Raw genomic sequence first — 21,561 nt, forward strand, 5'->3', positions numbered from 1 at the left:
ATTCCGCTTTTACGTACTGATACATGAAAATTATGTCAAAGAATACTGAATATTAAGCCCATACACATATGTTATGCATCAAGATTCAATGAATCTCGGGCTATTATGGATCGGATACCTTAAATATTTCAATAGATCCATTTATGGATCGGATACCTTCAATACTCTTATATTTTATAGAATACTAGTAAAATACCAACAAATGATGGTGCATCAATTTATTAACACTGACTGACTGGAAAAGGCTTTAAGTTAGAGAGTTTGTTTCGGCACTGCACATCAGATGGACCAGATTGCTGTAAGTACATGCACATGTATGTATTCCACCCAATCTCAATCGATGGATAAAAACATATTCTTTGCATAGATATACCATACAATATACATATGCATATGATCGATACACACGTATCTTTGGGGTTCATTTTCTAACAATTTCAAATTTGAAATCATCGCCTTGATTATATATCTTTCGGCTTATTTCAAATAAACAGACACTGACTCGTTTAAAAGAGCATTCAACCAGATCAGTCCACATGAACATCCGTAATCGAATTTTAGCTTAGTAGAAAGATATGGTCTCCTCTCAGTCTACAGTCCGCAACCGATTCGCGCTTTGCTTTCTCTTGCAACCGGCGCATCTCACGCCGAGTAAGTCTTTCCAGTCTAGATTCTGGTCTTTTTTCTCCCTCGGACTCTTTCACTTCTTCTTTTTCTTCATTTTGCTTGGCGATGTAAAGATCAAGTTCATCCAAAAACACTTCCTTTCTTTCTGTTAAATTATTCGCATACGAATGTTCAATATCTAACAACATTCTTCGGCGTTCTTCGAACGGATCGTCTATGATGTAGTTACTGACGGACTCTCCATTACTGGAGGCGGATTTGGCCATCTCTCGTAGTTGATCTTGGCTGTGCGTGTGACAAGAAAACATACCTGCCTTCATGGCCGCCGAAGCACTCATCCGTGTTATTGAGGATCCTCTGCTGCGACTCCTCCTCTCGATAGCTGATTTTCTAAAAGTGTCAAAGTCCTCAACTATTGTAACTTTTTTGCCTGAAGTCTTTTCGTTTTGCAACCCTTTGTTTGCTTCGTCGTGTTGCTGTGGGTCCTCCGTACCTCCCGTATGGCTGCTGGATTCCGGCTTTAGCACTGGTGTCACTATCACACGTGGTATCGCGGAATGGTTGAGATCCAACTTTGATGCAACGCCATGTTGCTCTGTTGTTTGACATTTGTCCGGTGACATATTTTCAGACAAACTTGAATGACAAGAAATACTTTTAGATCGGTCTGATTTTCCTTCTAGTCTAGGTGATGTACTGGTATTTGCATCCGATTTCACTACGTCATTTCCGGATTTGGTGTTTACGTCATCTTTTAGGTTCTTTTCCATTACTGGGGAGGACAAAGATATAATCGAGCTTTGCCTCCCTGTCGACAAACTCCTAGGTCTTTTGGGACGCTGTTCCCTCCCTATGTTAGCCAGACACGTGTTGGGGCGGAGCATAGGAGACATGGGAACAGCGTCACTGCTCTTTCTGTACATGGCGCTCCTAGACATCCGCTGGTTATCACGTCCCTGAAGCTTTAGACGTTTTTCTGCGTCTGCTATTCTCAACGCCCCAGTTATATTTAAGGGCTTTACGAGTTCTCTCATCTCACCCGTGGCGTCCAGAATTTTTAGGTGAGCGATTTCGTCGCTTTGTAGATGCGACTTTATTTTATTCACTTTGTCTTTGAAGCGTTTGTAGAACAGTTTAATTCCTCGATTGTTGAGGTCTATCAGCTTCAGGGAATATGAAGCCTCGGCATCTAGTGTAGACAGATTCTTCAAAAGGCATCGCTGTTCCTTCATATTGAAAATCACAGCATTCACTTCTTTGTCGTTTTTGCTGGCATTTGGGCGCGACATTGTTCTGGGGTCTATAAAATTACAAGAATATAGAACTTAATGCGATACACATAAATTTGTATTCTACTGACCAGTTTAACTAGCATTCGATCACATCCTTCCCATTGTTTAATTAGAAAAAATGTATATCACATGTGTACATGTAAATCAAAAGCTTGGGGAATTCTCACGTTAACAAAACGACAAAAGATTAAAAACCAAGGTAGACTAGAGTCGTAATCCAATTACAGACGATTACCGTCTTTTCGGATCACCTCGTTCCTATATAGGATTATATTGGATAAAACTCAGGGGATTAATGTTAGACCAATTTCAAAACGTTCAAAACCATTTTCATTTACACAAAAACCGTATACACAGCTATTTTACCTTATGCAATGATGTTTAAGAAACAACACTCTGTAGATATAACTATATGCTACACATTGAATGTAGAGTCAAGGTTTCATGTTTTTAATTTATATATTCAATTGATATTTGGGTTGTTACATGTATATTTATAATCTAAGGCTAGAAATAAATCTTAGATTTCAAAGAGATTAGAAACGTGAAAGGGCCTTTTAATTTCGATGTGTCGGTCGAAGTTTACTTAAAATCAAGTGTAATGAAATACATCAGCAGTGAAAGACTTGCCTTTAAACTTCATAATAATTGCATAAATCTAATCAATGCATAATGCTTCAGAATGTCGGATTATTTTTCATGCGTTTTAAACTGTAAAGTAATAACTTTTTGAATGTTCAATGACAAAATGACACATAGCTATACACAATCATATATAAATCAGTGAACATAGGGTATTCTTACCTGCTGAATTCAGAAAATGATCCTATACACATATATCACACATGTACTTAATTTCGCGTTCTCAAACACAGATTACCTGAAGAATCTATAACTGGTCTAGAATAAAGAAAATTTGGCAACTTGAGTATTCAGAGACAAAACAAGTCTTTAATCTTTGAAATAAGATTAATAATCTTAATACCTTAAATGAAAGGAGACATACCTGAGGTATATGTTAATTTGACTAAATGACGTGTTTCGCGTCATATTTTAAGCAATGTTTGTACTTAAAGGAAATAAAAAGGATCGGTTCGTTATATAAGCACTGCAATTTGTGATGTTTTACATGCCAACACCAACAGAGAGATTATTCCTTCTAAACTAATAAACTTTATTTACTGTTTACTTATGAATAATACATTGCACAAAAATTACTACATTTACAAGTATAACGAATATTAGACATAAGTACTCTTTAAAAAGAATCCTACAATTTAAGATAGTAAAGGAAAATATTTTATTTTATTTAAAAACCGAGACATCTGCTAGAGATGCAGTCCTTGTTTGTACGGTAATAATTTCTGATTTTCGATTCATTGATGACCAGTTGCAGAGAGGAGGATATTGGTATCTTATACTGTGAATGTTTTCTGTGTAAAAGGATGCTACAACTCTTTTATCAAGGCAACATACCGTGTCCAAGGTGAATTACTGGATATCAATTTCGGAACTTGGGGGGGGGGGGGGGATTTGTTACATCATTTGGTTACCTTCTTCGAACTACATGTAAAATATATTCTGATTTTATTCTGGTCGTTCAATTTAAAGTCCGATAACTTGGACATATATGTATGGACGACAAACGTTTATCCTCGACAAGGTCTGCTTCGGTATAATAAAACACCGACTTATTGCATGACTTTTAAGACAAAACAAGTTTAATATCCTTCCAGACAACGACTTTTTCCCTGGACTAGGTCTCGGTACAGTACGGGCAACGCGGATCCCGTGTTTCCCGCGCCCCGTCACGGTATAAACACATCGAGGTGATCGGCCAGGTGAGACAGGTATACTGCGTTCCCATCAACTCATCATCATCTACCTGTCCCCGCCACTCTAAAATTATCGATGGAAAAGTATCGTATACAAGCGGGAGTTATCTCCCCGAATGACAAGTAATATATTTACATTCTACTGTGTTTTTCCATTAAATTCCGTGATGTTTAAATGCCTCTAAATGCAACACCTATTCACTGCGTATGAATTTACGAGTAATTTACATAAGTAGTTCTCAAACAGTGATTCCTATGTTATCTGTTAAAAAAAACATTGCATGAATGTTGTCAAAACACCATGTTTTATAATTATTCAACAAAAAAGTTGACTTTATTGTTAAAAACAACATTTCAAGAGTTATTTATCATGGATTATATTTTCATGCTCGTCGATCACATCTCAACAGTCTATGTGAAAACCAGTTTGAACCGGTTTTGCAAAACAGCTGTTCTTGCTGTTACTTACTCACTCCCTCCGTGATCTGCACTTTATATCGATTTATTTAAGTAAACAATTGATTTCTTCAGTAAGGGAATGTAAATATAAGCATTAAATGATTTATTTTTGACGTCGTCGTGTCAATAACTGCCGTCAGGTGAGCAAACAAATTATCATAACGCGCTAACGCGCGTTATTCAATTTGTCTGCTCACCTGACGGCAGATATTGACACGACGACGTCAAAAATAAATCATTCAATGCTATATTAAAGAGACAGTACGGCGCATCTTATCGAAAAACCGACTTGAAAAAAATTTCCGATTGGGTTTGGTATTTTTGTACTACTCATGAATGTATAAACTTTCAGAAAATTACAAAGTTCTCCATGCAATAAATCTAATTATTTCATTAAAATTAATAATGACGTATAACCTATCACATAAATACATCGCAACGTGTTCGGGGTTCAGCCTTCTATACTATTACGCATGCGTATTTACTGTAAACAAAACACATGCAGGGCTCGCGAAGAATCTCCTGGACAGGTTTGTTGATAAAAATATGTCTTTTCTACTTCTCATAGGTAATAACTGTTCAAAGTTTTTTAAATAACCACAATTATTATTTTTGGAAGCATGTATTTTTCGTGTTTGTCATAGGAGTTGCTACAACCTAAATTTATAAATGAGGCCCCTTGAGGGGTTATTTGACATATTTATGTCTATTAATTTTAAAATGAACCTAAATTGGTAAACCATTTATAAATTATCGAGTAAGTAAGGATGTGTTTCATTTAGAGAATCGCTTTAACCTCGTTTTCCAGGATGACCGTAGTGGGACGAAGATCTTGTAATTTTTCAGCACGTGTCAATTACTGTCAATCAAAGTCCACGTGGTACAAATAAACGATATAAGATTATTCCGGTTTGTACGACCCTTGAATTTCCGGAAGCTCATAATTGCGTTAATTAAGTATGTGAAAGGGATTTTCCTGTATTTCAACTATTATAATAAACGTTATTTCTTATTTCCTAACTATACAATAGGTAAATCTGAAGTTATTCACACATGTGTTTTCAGCTGTACTGTCTCTTTAATGACGATATTTAACCAGATTTTGACAGAGATTATAATCGAAATACTTGGAGTCTTTATTACTATTTTTTTTATTATTTCATAGCTATTAAATAAATTATTAAAGTATTTAATTTAATACTTGTGCAGCAATTGCAAATAAAATATTTTCGATTCCATTATCATATTTTAAGAGGGTCGTTAAAATAAAAATTTTCATGAAATGATTTTAATTGCCTATAAAATTATAAATGTGCAGTGTGATTGTGTTTTTTTAACAATTAATTGGTCCGCCTACATTTTTATTGTTTGTTGTTGAAGTCCATGCGTGTCAACTAATGATGAGCAAGTGATTAAAAATTAGGGCTTCCTATAATTAGCAACCCGGTATTTTTTGCACGTTCGGTTCATTTCTTACAAGGTCTTCTACGTGTAAAGAACATTTTTTGTGAATTCACGTTTTAGTGATTTTGTGTTGCGTTACTTTAAGTATGGCTCGTCGTTTGTCAGTGCGCGAGGATTCCCACTTTCTAGTGCGTTACGTTTGCGACGACAATCTTCAAGCGCGAAGCCGTGTGTTCTTCAAGACTCAGTCTGACTTGAATATTCAGTGTGGAAATGAGTATGACGTTCAGTGGGGCCGGCCTAAGGAAGTCGATCGAGCTGTGGTCTTGCATGCTGGATGTGAGCAGGACATGAGGGCCAAGCTGCGAGAGATGGAAGATACCGAGTGTCTACCAGCCTCTCCTTGGTCATCAACTTCTTTGCCACCTTCACCCAGATCTCCAACTCCACCGCCATTCCAGGAGCCCAAACGTCGCAAGAAAGAAAAGTCACTTGTAAGTACATAAGTGAATAAAATTAAATTCGTCTATTTTACAAAAATCACTAATAGATGTATATTTTCACTATTATTTATTATCTATAGATATATTATCCTAGTTTATAACGTACATAATTAATGCTGCGAACAAAACCATTGGTTAGTAGCCTTACTTTGATTTATCTTTTTTATAGTTATACTTGCAAGTTCATGCACACAGGTTTATAAGAGAAAGCTCCATGTTTTTTTTAAATGACAAGTCATACTCCTGATAGAAACTAATGAAGACTGGAAAATAATTTTAAAACAAAAATTCCATTACACACGGTAGGTTGTCGATTCACGATCATATTTTTGTAAAAATATCAAAAGTAATAATATTAATAATTTGTAAAAATATCAACTATGTACATGTATTTGTAATCAACTCTATAATTGAAATTATAAACCGCAAATATCATAAAAATGTTTTGTTTTTTATTTATACGTCGATTTTTAAAGAGTTGGCGGAGTTCGCTGTTCATTCAGATATTCAAAATTTGACTAACAAACTGTAATCGTTTTTAGGCAAAACCTGAGAAGCCAAGGGCAACTGTTCTTGCCGTTGGACAACCCCCAGCTGTACAACCTGCAGTGCCGGAGCCAGAGCCTGCTGATCCACCTACCTATCAGACTGATGAAGCCCCGTCCACGTCAGCTGATCCGCCAATCTGTGAACCACGAACGCCATCCACTCCAGTTCAGGGCACCACTCCCGTACGGTTCCGTCCCTACCACAACTCCACTGCAGAAGAAGGCACCGGAAGTTCCTTTCAACTGGCCTTGATGAGGGAAATGGTGGAAATGCGTCAAGCCATCGACACCCTGACGAAGAAGTTGGACGCTGCCAACCGCCGCATTGCATCGTATGAGGCCACACAGAAGACTGTGCTCTTGAACACCAACGTCTTGATCGACTTCGCAAGGAACATTCGAAGCAAGCGCCAGGATCCTATCGCTCCTGTGGCCGTGTCGACAACATTCTCGCTGGACGACATACCCGAGGAATACGCGATCGGTGATGAGGAACTGCGCCAGATAGTGAGGGATTCCCGGTATATTAAAATATAGATACTGGAGTATACAAGGGAATTCGATTCATTGCATATGATATTTTTTTTTTGTCAAAACAATGAACTTTACCAATGAATTGTTTATCCGTACACTTATACTACTTTTTTAATGAATTTTGGTAAAATGGCTTGTATCAATAAAATAAGTCTCAATATAAACTTTCCCCTATTTTGTTTTCGCATTGTTCAAAAACTGAAGGGGGGCGGCTTTATATTAAATTATATTTTCAGATCAGACTTTAAATGATACAGATGGTTTTTAAAACAAAAGTGGAGGGGCAAACCCCCCTCCCCATTGTTATGACTGCATACATGTACATGTATTAACAATTTAAGACAAACTCCTTTTTTTATAATCATGTCAATAGCGACATTTTGTTGCTACAAATTAGGAAGTCTCGTGAAAACTTTTGTTTGATACAGTTCTTTATACAAATGCAAAAATGTAGTAAATTAAATGCTAAAAAAATTACAGTTTTATAATCATTTTTATTCATTGCCGATTTTAACCCCCATATGTAGGATCAAATTCAACAAGCATGTCTTATACAAGTAAAATGTGTGAATTTACAAATTAAAGATCCAGTTAATGTTATTTCCATAATTTATTTTTTGTGAAAATGAAGATTTGCAACGGAACAGTGTCATTCAAAAGAGAATGGTGCATTTGGAATGCATATTACGTGGAATTTTCACATGGCTATTATAAAGCCATTTATGCAGTTATCGCTCTTTGATTATAATTTCCTAAACATTGCACGGATAATATATGGAAATGCGAGGTTTTTATATATTTTTTAAAGATTGTGTCGATGTTCAAGGTGCTGCAAACCAAATTTTTACTTTAAATTTTCTACTTTGAAAAACTATACTCTGCCCAAGATATCCTGGATTTACATTTTGCTTAATTGCATGATATTTATTAATACCTCAGGTTTATCTTTTTAAGGTCATCCAGAGTGTCTTTTTGGTGCTTGAACCATTATGACGTCATAATTGATTTGAAGAATCTTTTTCTCGTACGTTGCAACCTTCAAGGAATTATGTAGAAAATGAAACAGTTTCTTGATATTCTATATTAAATAATGGGAAAATTAATCCCGATACCTATATTCAATCTTACAGATGGCATTCTAAAGCGGATTCCAAGAGCTTGTTTAATTCCGTTTTTGGAGAAACTGTAGGCATTCTAGTTATATTTCATTAGTCAAAAATGTACAAAACTCTGAAATTCGTTACTCATTTCCTTTTTTATTTATAGAAAATGACCGTTTAAAATGATTTGTTATCGTAAGTCCCGACACACCTTTTTTTTTTAACTTATCAAGCATTTGTTATTTAGTTTAAAATTGTTCGGTTTAAAATAGCTGGTTTTGAATGAAACACAAGTACCTGTTTCAAATGTAAAAAATGACATAATCATCTATATATAGATTTTAAAAAAATCTATAGTAGATTTTTCTTAATTAAAACTTTTTTGAAGCCCTATTATTCAGATACCACAATATCAAATTAATCATAAATTAAAACGCCATTCCTGATGCAAATGCTCAAGCTTTTAATTTTTAACTAGTTTGATTTATCATTACGATCATAGTTATTAGTTATCTGGAAAAAAAATCTTTCTTTCTGTAACCGTGCAGCACAGCTGGGTCTAAAAGTCTGCGCTGCTATTTTAACAATGAGCGTATTATGTAACCCGGATCTAAACGACCCGGAAATCGGCCATGATTTTCCTGACTGCAAACTCCTTATTTTTTATCGTCTCGGTTACGTATTATTTTATCGCCAATATATATAAATTTCATGTATATGATAATAGGTTCATCTGTGGGCATATAAACCTTAAAGTTATTGATCGGCATTATCACATGTAACACGAATGCATGTTTATTTCTCTCGGTAAATATATGCACAAGTAAATGATACAGTACATGTACAGTACATGTACATAGGCTGGCCTATGTGTAGTGTATGTACAAGGTAGATATTAAACTATATATATGTGAAGGATAGATAATATAATGTACATGTACAAGGTACATGTATGTTCTTAAGTATAAGTGTTGCTAAGATACTAAAGCATATATTTACAGGTATATACTAAAGTACAGGTATAGGGTGTCAAAGCCATTAATTCTTTGCTGATGTTCTAGCCACATTATCAAAAAGATTAATCATTAGCATTGATTTACTAGTTTCGTATACCTTGCATGCCGGTAGAAAATGCAGGTCTGAAGCTGTACTGAGATAATTTGGGTTCACAGACAATAGATCTACGTAGAGCTACAAAACTGCAGCTCTAAGGGTAGATGACAAACGACCTGCACCTGATGTTGATGTATGTGCAATTTTAAAAAAATGTGAGCAAAATATCTAGCTAGCGATGTAGGCTTTTTGACACCGACCCACAACGCCTTCACCCCCTTATAACGTGAACGTGGGTCCTGTGTGGACTTCCTTCAAAAATCTTTCTAATAGTCCCTGTACAAAGATTCTGATAGGCGCTGTAGAAAGAATCTGATAGTCGCTGTGCAGAGATTCTGATAGTCACTGTACAGAGGTTCTGATAGTCGCTGTTCAAAGATTCTGAAAGTCGCTGTATAAAGATTCTGATAGTCGCTGTTAAAAGATTCTGATAGTCGCTGTACAAAGATTCTGATAGTCGCTGTTGAAAGATTCTAGTCACTGTGCAAGGATTTTGATTGTCGCTGTACACAGATTCTGATAATCGCTGTACAAAGATTCTGATAGTCGCTGTAGAAAGATTCTGATAGTCGCTGTTGAAAGATTTTAGTCGCTGTGCAAAGATTTTGATAGTCGCTATACACAGATTCTGATAATCGCTGTACAAAGATTCTGAAAGTTGCTGTACAAAGATTCTGATAGTCGCTGTACAGAGGTTCTGATAGTCGCTGTACAAAGATTCTAGTCGCTGTGCAAAGATTCTGATAGTCGCTGTACAAAGATTCTGATGGTCGTTGAACATAGATTCTGATAGTCGCTGTTGAAAGATTCTAGTCGCTGTACAAAGATTCTGATGGTCGTTGTACATAAATTCTGATAGTCGCTGTTGAAATATTCTAGTCGCTGTACAAAGATTCTGATAGTCGCTGTACATAGATTCTGATAGTCGCTGAACAAAGATTCTGATAATCACTGTACAGAGATTCTGAAAGTCGCTGTTGAAAGATTCTAGTCGCTTAGCAAAGATTCTGAAAGTCGCTGTACAAAAGATTCTGATTGGCGCTGTACATTAAAGATTCGAAAATCGCTGTACAAAGCGACTATCAGAATTTTGGAGCGTAGCAATTCTGATTTTGATAAGATTGGAGATGGACACGGATCTAATCTCCCTTCGCCCCTTTATATATTAATGTTCACCATTCCTATAAGAAATGGTAGTGGCTCTGGTGCTTAATTACGATTTATAAAACTATAGATTCATTAAATGTTTTTCATCCAATATAGCCATAAGTATATAATCTACTATTAATTTCGCTGCATTATATATCACGATTTAGAGATAAAATTTATCAATAAAACCTTGCGTTCATCAGCTATTCTTTTATAAATATAAAATCTAGAATGCATTGAGTAATCTTCAAATCAAAATACTTAGAGTTTGCATGTTTTAGAGATCAAAACTTCGAACATTTCAAACCCTGATTCGATTTGTGCATTAAGACTCTTTTTCGGGAGATAAAGCTTCTTGAAACATTCGGACAAAACCCTAATGATATCTATTAACTTTAATCAATTTTCCTGTTTTTCAAAACAGCGATTATTATTTGATAGCGATCATGAATACATTGCGATTGTAACGACTCTCCTGGGAATTGGTTCTCAGATGTCAATGTGCTACAAAGACAATTTATTGGAGGAACCTGTACCAGTAAGGATGGGACTCAATCATCTTAATTGACAACGTGAAAGTGTCAACAACGCGCAAGATCATAAAGCAAGTTTGTCTAATGTAGCAAAACATTGGAAAATTAGATCTCGCTGTATCTTGCCTGCAATCTCAATATCTATTCAGCCTGCCTATTACTTAAATTCTATTTTTCATACTTTTAGAGAGTTGAGTAAACAATCGAAGAAGGTAGCAATAATACCTTGGAGTATTAGAATATTATCTGATGGTATTGCGGTGCGGAACCTGGTGTGAATTCTCTGCTCCCTCGCATTCATCTACTCAAATTGCTTTCTGTGACAATTTATTCAAATCAAATAATAGCTTTGGGATTAATCGCGACATAAATAATGCAGATATGGACACTGTCTTTATTAACTATTAGAAGGTATTCCTACGCGGAAAGAGAGCGTTTGTCACGCAGGGCTGTACTTTAATAAGATCAGTGTGTGATATGAGACAATAAATCACAAGACCCGTATATTATTTTTTCTAAATATGAAATTATTGATAGAATTTCATAACACTGTATTTTATACACGAAAATTGAATGAAAGCAAATTACAAACAAAGTTTACAATATAGAGCACTCTGTTGCATGAAATAAATATAATGTCGGATATCGCAACTCTCCGGATACAGCCAACTGCTGTGCAACATTTGCTGTGCAACATTTGACAAAAAATTCAACGTTTGCAAGCGGTTATTTTTAGGGTCCTTTTTTTAATCAGCAAAATCTTTCATCGTCCAGTCTACCTGACAAAATTTTTGACCATGTTCAAAGCCCAAAACGAGCACCACTAGTATTGATTTGAGGTGTCCGCTATGTCCGCTTCATGTACATGTATGCCTTTCCATGTGACGTGTTTACATATGTAGTACCAAACTCACGCGCTTCTGTTCCAGGACATGACAGTCTGCTAACGTTGATGTCCGTTTGAATGAACGATTGCAATTGCTGAAGCGTTAGTATACTATTGGAAAACTGTTTCGCCGTTTTTCTGGATTTGCTTTTTTAAAGCATGTAATTACTGATCGAAGAAACAGCATTGATATAAAGTGTGCAAGTATCTCTGAACACTATGTTTCCACTCGATTTATACCACATAATACAGAAAGCAAAACATGTGCATGCAGACTGTAAGGTGGCGAGGAGCTTTGTATTTATGTATGTATTTATCCAAATTATAGATATCATAAGAATACCCAACGCAGCCTCTGTTTATTTTGTGGGTGTAAACAGAGAACTTTTTTACAATATGACAACTACATGTATTTACTGACTTAGGTCATATTGTAAATTTGTTTTAAATTTGCATTCGGCATGTGAAATTCAGAATTTATAAGATGACAAAACTCTAATTTAAACAAAAGGATAGCAGGTTTAAAAGATTCAAAAGGCCAATAGATCCGCTTTTTTTACAGAGTCGACGTCTTGAACTCTAGTACCGGTGTATTAGGTGATAATACAAACATATGTAAATATTCATTTTGAGAAATTGATTTATCAATTGTAAACTGTCGTCAGTTAAATATTTTTCCTAGGAGAAACGGCTTTGTGAAATATCTAAAGGGATTTTTAAAAAAGAGTAGAAATTAATCCTGCTTCTTGTTCAGTCTGTGAAATGCTACTGTCTATGATCGAAGTACTGAACTTATTAACAGTGCAGCATGCTATCGGCTAGGCATATGTTTAAGTTTCTACACTGTATATCAAAGTCTTCAAAATAAGAACTAATATGAACAAACTAAACAAGTTCTTTAGTACTAATTGATAATTATCATGTAAAATGGTATAGTATCTGAAGAAAATTGTTTTAACACAAATAGATATTAGAAGGGTTTTTTCCGCAATAAACTATAGTTCGTTAGATAGGATCACTCCAAAAATTACTACCTTGTTGAAATGGACCGAAATCCAAACCAAAAAATAAAATGCCAATGAGTACGTTAACTTCGCCAAGTACTTAATCAAATCAAGGATTTTGTTCCTCTTCTACGCATCAAAGTATTTATCGATTGTTATACCCCGAGAAATCTAAATCAGCATCTATTATACCATTCCGTTAACCTGCAAAATGTCTAGCATTATGGAATGGCTGCCACCTTTTCATTTTCTAGATTGTCTCACTTGGGCATCTTATCAATGTTTCATATTGTTTAATGTAATCCTTTTCAAATATGATATCTTTATCAGGAAAAACCAATATATCAAAATGATTTTGAGATTTTCCTTTTTCTCTTCATCACTGCGGCTCTCTAACATGATACATGTATTTGACGCAGATTTTTTTTTAATCATACAGGTATGTCCAAGATTGATGTTACTTTTATTGAACTGTTTATTATTGATTGGTATTCCCTTAATTTTACATTGATTCGGTCGTTGATATTAGGTGTAATTTGTCTAAAAACAATTAAATCATGTATAATTATATAACTGTTTTCTTTCCCAAAATTATTACCTAAAAGCATAGCGTAGTGCGTTCACTACAAATCTGTAAGACATGAGTACGAATCCTGCTGGGGCTTTTATAAAATTTACTTTTACAAAAAATGTAAAAAATATATTTTTTGGGATATATGTTGTAAAATTATAAACCGGTGAAATCATTTGGATAATGATGTAGTTTTATCCAAATTGATATCGATAGGTGTCCTATTAATATGCAATTGATATAAGCCGAAAACTGTCCACTCTGTCAGATATTGTACAGTCCGCGGCGCTTTAGCGCAGAGGACAGTACAATATACATCTGTCGATATTTGTGAATTGAATTACATTTTCATCAAAATACTTTCACCGGCTTTGAGTTTTCATATGTTACAATATTTTCCCCAGATCTGTTTAAGCAATTTATGGTAAGGTAGAAATTATAAAAAGCTCCAGCGGGATTCAAACTCATGACTTACAGATTTATGGAACGCCATAGCTACCTTATGTGGCTATTTTATATGTAGATGGTGCTTTATTATATTATGCTGTGGTTATTTCATGTGAAGATGGTGCTTTATTATATGAAGATGGTGCTTTATTATATGAAGATGGTGCCTTATTATATGAAGGTGGTGCTTTATTATATGAAGATGGTGCTTTTTTATGTGAAGATGGTGCTTTATTATATGAAGGTGGTGCCTTATCATATGAAGATGGTGCTTTTTTATGTGATGATGGTGCTTTGTTATATGAAGATGGTGCTTTATTATATGAAGATGGTGCTTTTTTATGTGATGGTGCTTTTTAATGTGAAGATGGTCACTCGGAACTTTATTTTTGAAGACTGAGTTAAACAATTATTATCTCGAAATTTTGAAACTAGAACAAAATTGATTCAGTTAAAATCCATTTAACACACAATTGCTAGTTTCTCTTTTTTAGCATAATAAGTATTTATGTGACGAGATGAACTGTACGACTTCATCTCAACTGAATTGACAATATGATTAATTGAATAATACAATATTTTGTCAGTATTTCTTGACATTTTACTTTTGCCTTTACCACTTATAAAAGGGCTTTCTTTGAGCTATATTATAGTATAGTAGACCTTTCCCTGTGACTTAATTTCCCTTACTTTCTCTTCAAGTCAAATCCTATCACCTATAGCTAGGGCATCAGTCTGTTTAAAATCAGATCCTCAATCCGTTCCTTTTTTTTGTTTTTTTTTTATGATGTTTTGTTTTGAAACACTCAGAATGTGAGCTCTCCCTCCAAACTCACCACTTAGGTTAAAGATGAACGGTCATCAATGACGAAGACCGACTGGGCGATGACAATAACAAAATCAAAGTACTGAAAAACTGACAGGAGTTGATTTTGTCGATGTTTATTTATTTTAAAATCAATGATATGTTATTTTGCATGACAAGTACATGTAGTTTCTTATTTGTATTTGAATTACGCACATTTTTATAATATGAATTTTTGGACTTTTTCGACAAGAATGTCGAGAAACCCCAATATGAATCATCTTAAATAATATTTAAAGATAAAATTAATTCAATCAAACTATGTATCAGTAATAGAAATATTTCTCGAAAATTGTATGGATCCAAGCAATATTGAACTACATAGTCTCGTTCAACCAAACGCTCGGCTGACACCGTAAATCTCCGACAAGCAAGGGAGACTCTCTGCTTGTCGGAGATTTACGGAGACAGCCGAGCGTCGAGTTGAACGATACTATATTGAACTCTGGCGTAGGAATACATACGACTACAAAAAATATCGAAATTGTTCGTACCATTTAAAATCTGACTATTTTCAAGGTATTTATAAATAAGTTTCCTTGAAAAACAATGCTGTAGCATACATTACATCGAATTTATCAATTATGTTCAAGAACTAAGTCTTGTCAGCAGCGATGATTTGTGCTGAGGTCCAAACACTGTTTCACTTTCGGTTTGTCTGAGTAACTGCATAGGAGAGTTGATTAAAATCAACTCCCAATTAAGAGCGGATCAAAGATCTTATTTTAATCATATTGCTGGGGCATAACCTTCGCTAAAACACAAATAATTAGTAAATTCAATTTTCTGCTTTTCAGGATAACGTTACTAGGCTTTAATTCTTGTAATATTCCGTCATTATATAGTTGTCACTTAATAGATGTAAGTTCGGTTTGGGTAAAGTCGTACACAGCTAGATCTCCTCGATAGCTTCTATACTAATTGTGCTAGAAAAAAGAGGAACTAGCAATAGTGTATAAAATGGATTTTGATCGCATCAATTTTTTGTTTTAATTTCAATATTTCGAGATAATACATAAATGGTTATGTGCTGTTACGATAGGCAATGTTGTTTTTTCCATCGGGTTCGAAATTCAATTAATTTCTAGGGTATATATATTTGACTTCTTTACTGAAGAGCGTTAGTCCGTGCAGTTTTACCGCCAATGTATCTGTAGTTTGCAGTCAGGTCACAAATGTAAGTTTACAAATTATTTGCTGTTTTAATCAAAGTTTACTAATTATTATATCAATTCTCATTTGTTATAACATTTAAGTCTTTTCTAAGATACCGTAGTATTTACATCTTAAGTGAAGTTTTTATAAGTCTCGATAAAGTTGCATAGTATTGTAACGAGTAAACACACATAATAGTTATTTGTGTATTGCATTAATGTTAAACATTTATAGTATTTTCTGTGTTTGCGGAACATGCTTTTTGGGTAATGATATATGTATTGATATTTTTCCTTTCTGTAATATTGTAGCTTCTTACCCTACATACACAAGTACGCACGAATAAAGTTGATAGAAAAGTGCTCGTGTTCGGGTTAGCTATGCACAAGGCATTATAGGTTAATTCAGTATTCAAAAATAAGAGGAGTTCCGAGTGACCACCTTCACATTAAAAAGCACCCTCATATAATAAAGCACCATCTTCACATAAAAAAAGCACCTTCACATAAAAAAGCATCATCACATAAAAAAGCACCATCTTCATATAATAAAGCACCATCTTCATATAATTAACCTCCACCTTCATATAATAAAGCACCATCTTCATATAAAAAAAGCACCACCTTCATATAATAAAGCACCACCTTCATATAATAAAGCACCATCTTCACATGATATAACCACAGCATAATATAATAAAGCACCATCTTTACATGAAATAGGCACATAAGGCAGTTATGGCGTTCCATACAGATTCATAGTTACTTGTGCAATGCTGTAAGGAAGAAAAAAATATAGACGTGATGTTGTTGTTTAATTCGATAGGAAGTACGTCACAACGTGGAGGTTTTTCATACTAGCATAAATCATTTTGTCTTTTCCTTGCTTATGAACAGTTTTTAGATCATTCTTCTTTGAATGTTTCATTTATCTGGCACTATCCATTAATTTTCATGTAACAATAAGAATTAGGCCAAACCAGATAATATTACATTAACTAATCATTAAATAAACAAGTTTTGATAAACAAAAAAGATTTTTTGCATTTGACTTATTAGTCCGCACTGCGTCTTGAAAAAGCATGCGCAAAGGTGAGCATAGTTCGAAACCCCCGCGTATTGGTCATTTTTGTACTAACAACGGTAGAATATGGTGTGATTTTGTAGAGTTCAAATGGGTTTTTTTAACACATGGAATTATGAATGTTCGATATGATTTAAGTTAACATAAAATACTGCCCTCTCTATATGTAAATATTTTTTTTAAAAACCGTAAGCAAGGTTTTGAGCCCCTTTTTTATTTTTACCTCAATTTAACATAGCAGGAACGAAATTGGTCTATAATGATATTTTTCATCGCATCAGAAGTATACATTTTGTAACTATTGAAGGGTACCTCCAGTCAAAAGTGTTTATTTCGTTCACATTTAAAACACAGTTTAAAAAAAAACCAAGCTTGTAGGATTTATGGTTTAGCTGGAATTAATTGAAATGTCAAACAACCTGACGAGAGAGAGAGAGAGAGAGAGAGAGAGAGAGAGAGAGAGAGAGAGAGAGAGAGAGAGAGAGAGAGAGGGGGGGGGGGCACACTTATTGAATAAACATTGTACATGTATATGGACCCTTTATGCTAGCTTGCAAATTGGATCTGTATTTTCCAAGGGGTGTGGGGGTTTTAATAATGTTTTTAATCATTAAATAGAAATGTGAACCTGGAGGAGTTCAGACCACCACCCCTTCGTACCAACACATGAAGATATCTAAGACATTTTCATTTTGCATATAACATTAATGAGAGTGTAAAGTCAAAATAAATGGTTACACGTGTGTAGAGACAGCATGCTGATACCAATGTTATTTGCACGCTGTAGGTTAAAGCAATATGAGCTGCAATTTTCATGCTGAATTTTTTTTTAACGAAAAATGTTATTTTGAACTAAAATGGCAAAAATATCATGGTTTTTAAAGTTTTGTTAGCCATATTTTTATTGGAAAAGCCGTTAAGAAGCCTTAAATGAATTGTCGTCCTGTACAAAAATTGATCTGCTATATATTTCTTAGAAGAAAAATCTTTCTTCTGACGAAAATTAATGATTCTTTCAAATCTTTTTTATCATAAGAGTTTAATTTACTACAGACTTATCATACTAGCAGGTTTTTGCAGCAAAATAAAATTCTAAACAATACAGTTCATATTGCTTTAAATGTATATCTTCTTCAAAATCATCTTTAATGAATTGTAAAATCCTCCTTTACACCGAAAAGAAATTAAAATTATTTTCTCTTTTAAACACTTCAGTTGCACTTGAATGTGAAGCACTAATGCTGGTGGACACATTTGTTATGAAGCACATTTCACAACTGACATGCGACATTTTCAGATTTTACGCTCGTGCGTTTCCGTGAGAATAAAAAAAAGGTGACATTTAATTGCTAATACATGTATCTGCAAAACCAGAAAGAGAGCAGATATCAAGCTGTGGATTATTGGAACTTTCTAAGTCAGATGAATTCTATTGATTGGTGAAAAAAAGATTTTTGACTGGAGGTACCCTCGAAGCAAATTGTAGATTGAAGACTTACCCGTTTTAGCCATTGTAATAATAAAATACTAACATTACATGTAATAAATTCAAGGAATTTGAAAGCAATTTCTTTTCTCAAAATGTATGGACATCGTTTTCATTTGTAAATACTGGTAACTTTTAGTACGTAAGAACTGTGTCCAATCAATGATTGACCTGTTTGAAGAGTGAGTTGCCCTTCTTTGTTTTAAGTACATTAATGTTTCAGTAATTAATTTTTTTGAGTTTTCTCTCGGTATTTCACTTTTAGGTCAATTAAATTATTTTGTATCTGTTGAGTATTTGATGATGTATAGTTTTATCATTATAACTTAAGAAAACCAAATGCAATTTCGAAATCATTGAATTTGAGCAAGTATTTTATTCAGTTTTCACAATGATTTTTAACTTTTTTTTTCAAGAAACGTTCACGTACGGTACAGTATGTTATTCTTTTTTCAAGTTCTGGTTTATTTATTTACTCAATATCATTTAAACATGAGGTACACTATAAAATATGATATTCAAAGTCATTGTAGCGTTACAATTAAAAATTCATTAATTTACCAATGCAGAACGAAAAATATCTCGAGGGGGCGCGACTAGCTCATATACTTTAGAAATAAAAGTTTTTCGGTGATTTTACCTCAGATCTTATCTAAATCAAGTATCAATTTTTATTTGTTCGTCAACTATTTTGTGCTATTTTGTAAAAGCTTGAGTTTGTTCACTACTGTCCGAGATATTGATTTAAATACCTGTCACTGTTTGCAAGTTTTCTACCTTAATTATTTTTCCAGATTATTAATATATATAATATTATTTCCAATAACATTAAGGTGTATTTTTCAAATTTTTCAATCCTGTCTTTTTACGCAATCTTCATTGGAAAACGGTATACAGGGTTGATATATCTTACTACCGTTTCTGATCCTTTTGAGCAATCAATAAAATATGTTCAAAACAAGATGCCGTCATTGAATTGTGCACTTATTTATATATGTGACTGGTAGAGAGTCAATCATTTTAGACTGGGTTATTTCTTTTTTTATTGAAAAAGGAGACAATTTGCCATTACATATATTTGTAATTCAGGATTGTTGCCACACACACCCCCACCCTCCCTCTACTCTACCCACTCACACCCAAAAACAAAGTCGCTGTATCAATCAATGACAATAATTGTAAACTCTCTTGTCATACAAAACGATCGAGTATTACTGCATCCAAACAACTATGTTTTCATAATTTGCAGATATATTCTTTTCTGCACGCAAACAATAAAATCGAAATTTAAAAGCTATTTCTTGCTATGCGTATGTGTCGTGTGTAGGTGGGTCGAGGAGGGGGTGGGGGTGGTTAATGCTATTATTGAAAATTAAAAAAAAAAACAACTAATAATTACATTAAAAATGAATTATGGGTTTATTTAGATATTTTCCTTCACGAACTAAGAAATGTTTTCTCTCTGCTACTGTTTTAGATTGTTATGTTTTTAATTTGGCTGATTTTCAAAATTGCAAAATATAACATATTAGATTTTTTATTAAATAAAGGTACAGAGACTATATTTACCTTCAGTGCGATAGTATTTTAATGTGTTGGAATCATGTTTTTCTGATCTATTAAAAAGTATGAAAAAATACCTTAAAAAGTATTCTTTCAACGAACTTTAAAAAATGTTTATAAAGTTGGTTGATTTTGTTACAATGTCAATGCACTTTTGCAAAAAATATATGCTTTGTTTTTATCAGATTGTCATTTACAAAGTTTTCTCAAGGACGACTAAACCTGTTTAAAAGGCTCGGGTTCATGATACATTCTCCGATCAAACTCCTGGATTCTTCAATATCAGCAGATGTTGCTTAAAATATCATCACAGATGTCTTTGAGCAGGTTTTGTTTTTTGGTTTTTTTTAATTGAGTTTTAAATTTTTGTTTTGGGTTTTTTTTTCTTATTATTATTTCATACTGTACAAAGACGTTTAAGATAGAAATACATTTATAACTGCAAAAGCCATCAAACGTAGTTGACATATAAACAATTCATTGTTTTATGAGTTTGGGCATTATGCATGATTTATTGTAGGGATATTTATATGAATTATTTATTTGGTTACTTATTTTGTTCATTAAAAAGAAGCTTTATATTCCTAAATTTACAGGCCGTAAAGTTGCAAATTAATGAAGATTTCAAGGATGCAAACCTTCCTTCCACATGTCAATTTTTAAAACTCATGATCAGACTTAATTTTTATAATAGAACATCCATCATTTTTTAATACAAATATTATATGATTGATCAATTTCTAGCTCTCTGGTTGACTGATATCCAACAATCTATGAAAAATCAAACATTATATTCACCATACCATTTGAATTTTGCTACATTGGACTTAAAATTAGGTCGTCCAATGAAATATTGCGTTTCTCAATTTGTTCGGCTATTTTTGCCAGTATCGAATAATCTTTAGAAAAATTATATTGGTGAAAAACGAAGTTAAGGTTTTATAAAAATCCAAGCTACATGTAGTTAATTATAATACAGAAATAAATTTTTTATCAGTGTGTGAAGTTGTTTGACATTTGCTCGATTATTTACCGTATTGTTTACAAATTAAAAAGGTGACCCAGATATGAACTGCCGGAAGTGCAAGGCAGAAAAAAACGAAAGTGTGAAAACAAGTAAACCTAACTCAATCGCAACTTCTCGGGCCTTTCCGGCAAGCTCGGAAAAACACAACTTCTCGGGCCTTTCCGGCAAGCTCGGAAAAACACCTCGAATGTATTACCTAGACGTCCATGACAACCCCCCTTTTTGTAAAACTTGAAATAAATAGAACACTTTTTACGATCTGTTGAGATGTGAGCTATACTTAATTAAAGTAAACGATATACACTAAAATATAACACAGAAGCGACATACAAGACCGTCTAGCCGATACTTATTTTAATAGGAAGCGACTCCATTTT

At 33.9% G+C, this 21,561-nt stretch overlaps 2 protein-coding genes across 2 annotated transcripts; one reads left to right on the forward strand and one right to left on the reverse strand.

Moving 5' to 3' along the window:
* Positions 1 to 213: 213 nt before the first annotated feature.
* LOC105345929 (uncharacterized) lies at positions 214 to 2,920 on the reverse strand. The gene is made up of 2 exons (XM_020074373.3): positions 2,724 to 2,920; positions 214 to 1,927 (listed from the first exon to the last, which is right to left on the reverse strand). The coding sequence occupies exon 2, from the start codon at positions 1,914 to 1,916 to the stop codon at positions 558 to 560; it is 1,359 nt and encodes a 452-aa protein (XP_019929932.3). The 5' UTR covers positions 1,917 to 1,927; positions 2,724 to 2,920; the 3' UTR covers positions 214 to 557.
* Positions 2,921 to 5,525: 2,605 nt separating this feature from the next.
* LOC105345930 (uncharacterized) lies at positions 5,526 to 7,630 on the forward strand. Its single transcript, XM_011454303.4, has 2 exons — positions 5,526 to 6,111; positions 6,663 to 7,630. The coding sequence occupies exons 1-2, from the start codon at positions 5,764 to 5,766 to the stop codon at positions 7,203 to 7,205; spliced, it is 891 nt and encodes a 296-aa protein (XP_011452605.3). The 5' UTR covers positions 5,526 to 5,763; the 3' UTR covers positions 7,206 to 7,630.
* The last annotated feature ends 13,931 nt before the right edge of the window (positions 7,631 to 21,561 follow it).

The sequence above is a fragment of the Magallana gigas genome, chromosome 6 (assembly GCF_963853765.1).
Source record: "Magallana gigas chromosome 6, xbMagGiga1.1, whole genome shotgun sequence".
Taxonomy (NCBI): Eukaryota; Metazoa; Mollusca; class Bivalvia; order Ostreida; family Ostreidae; genus Magallana; species Magallana gigas.

Bases quoted from the DNA above. Each gene is read 5' to 3' on its own strand.
- LOC105345929 (XM_020074373.3), bottom strand. From the start codon at position 1,916: ATGTCGCGCCCAAATGCCAGCAAAAACGACAAAGAAGTGAATGCTGTG.
- LOC105345930 (XM_011454303.4), top strand. From the start codon at position 5,764: ATGGCTCGTCGTTTGTCAGTGCGCGAGGATTCCCACTTTCTAGTGCGT. The intron at 6,112-6,662 runs GTAAGTACATAA...AATCGTTTTTAG, and splicing joins GCAAGAAAGAAAAGTCACTT to GCAAAACCTGAGAAGCCAAG.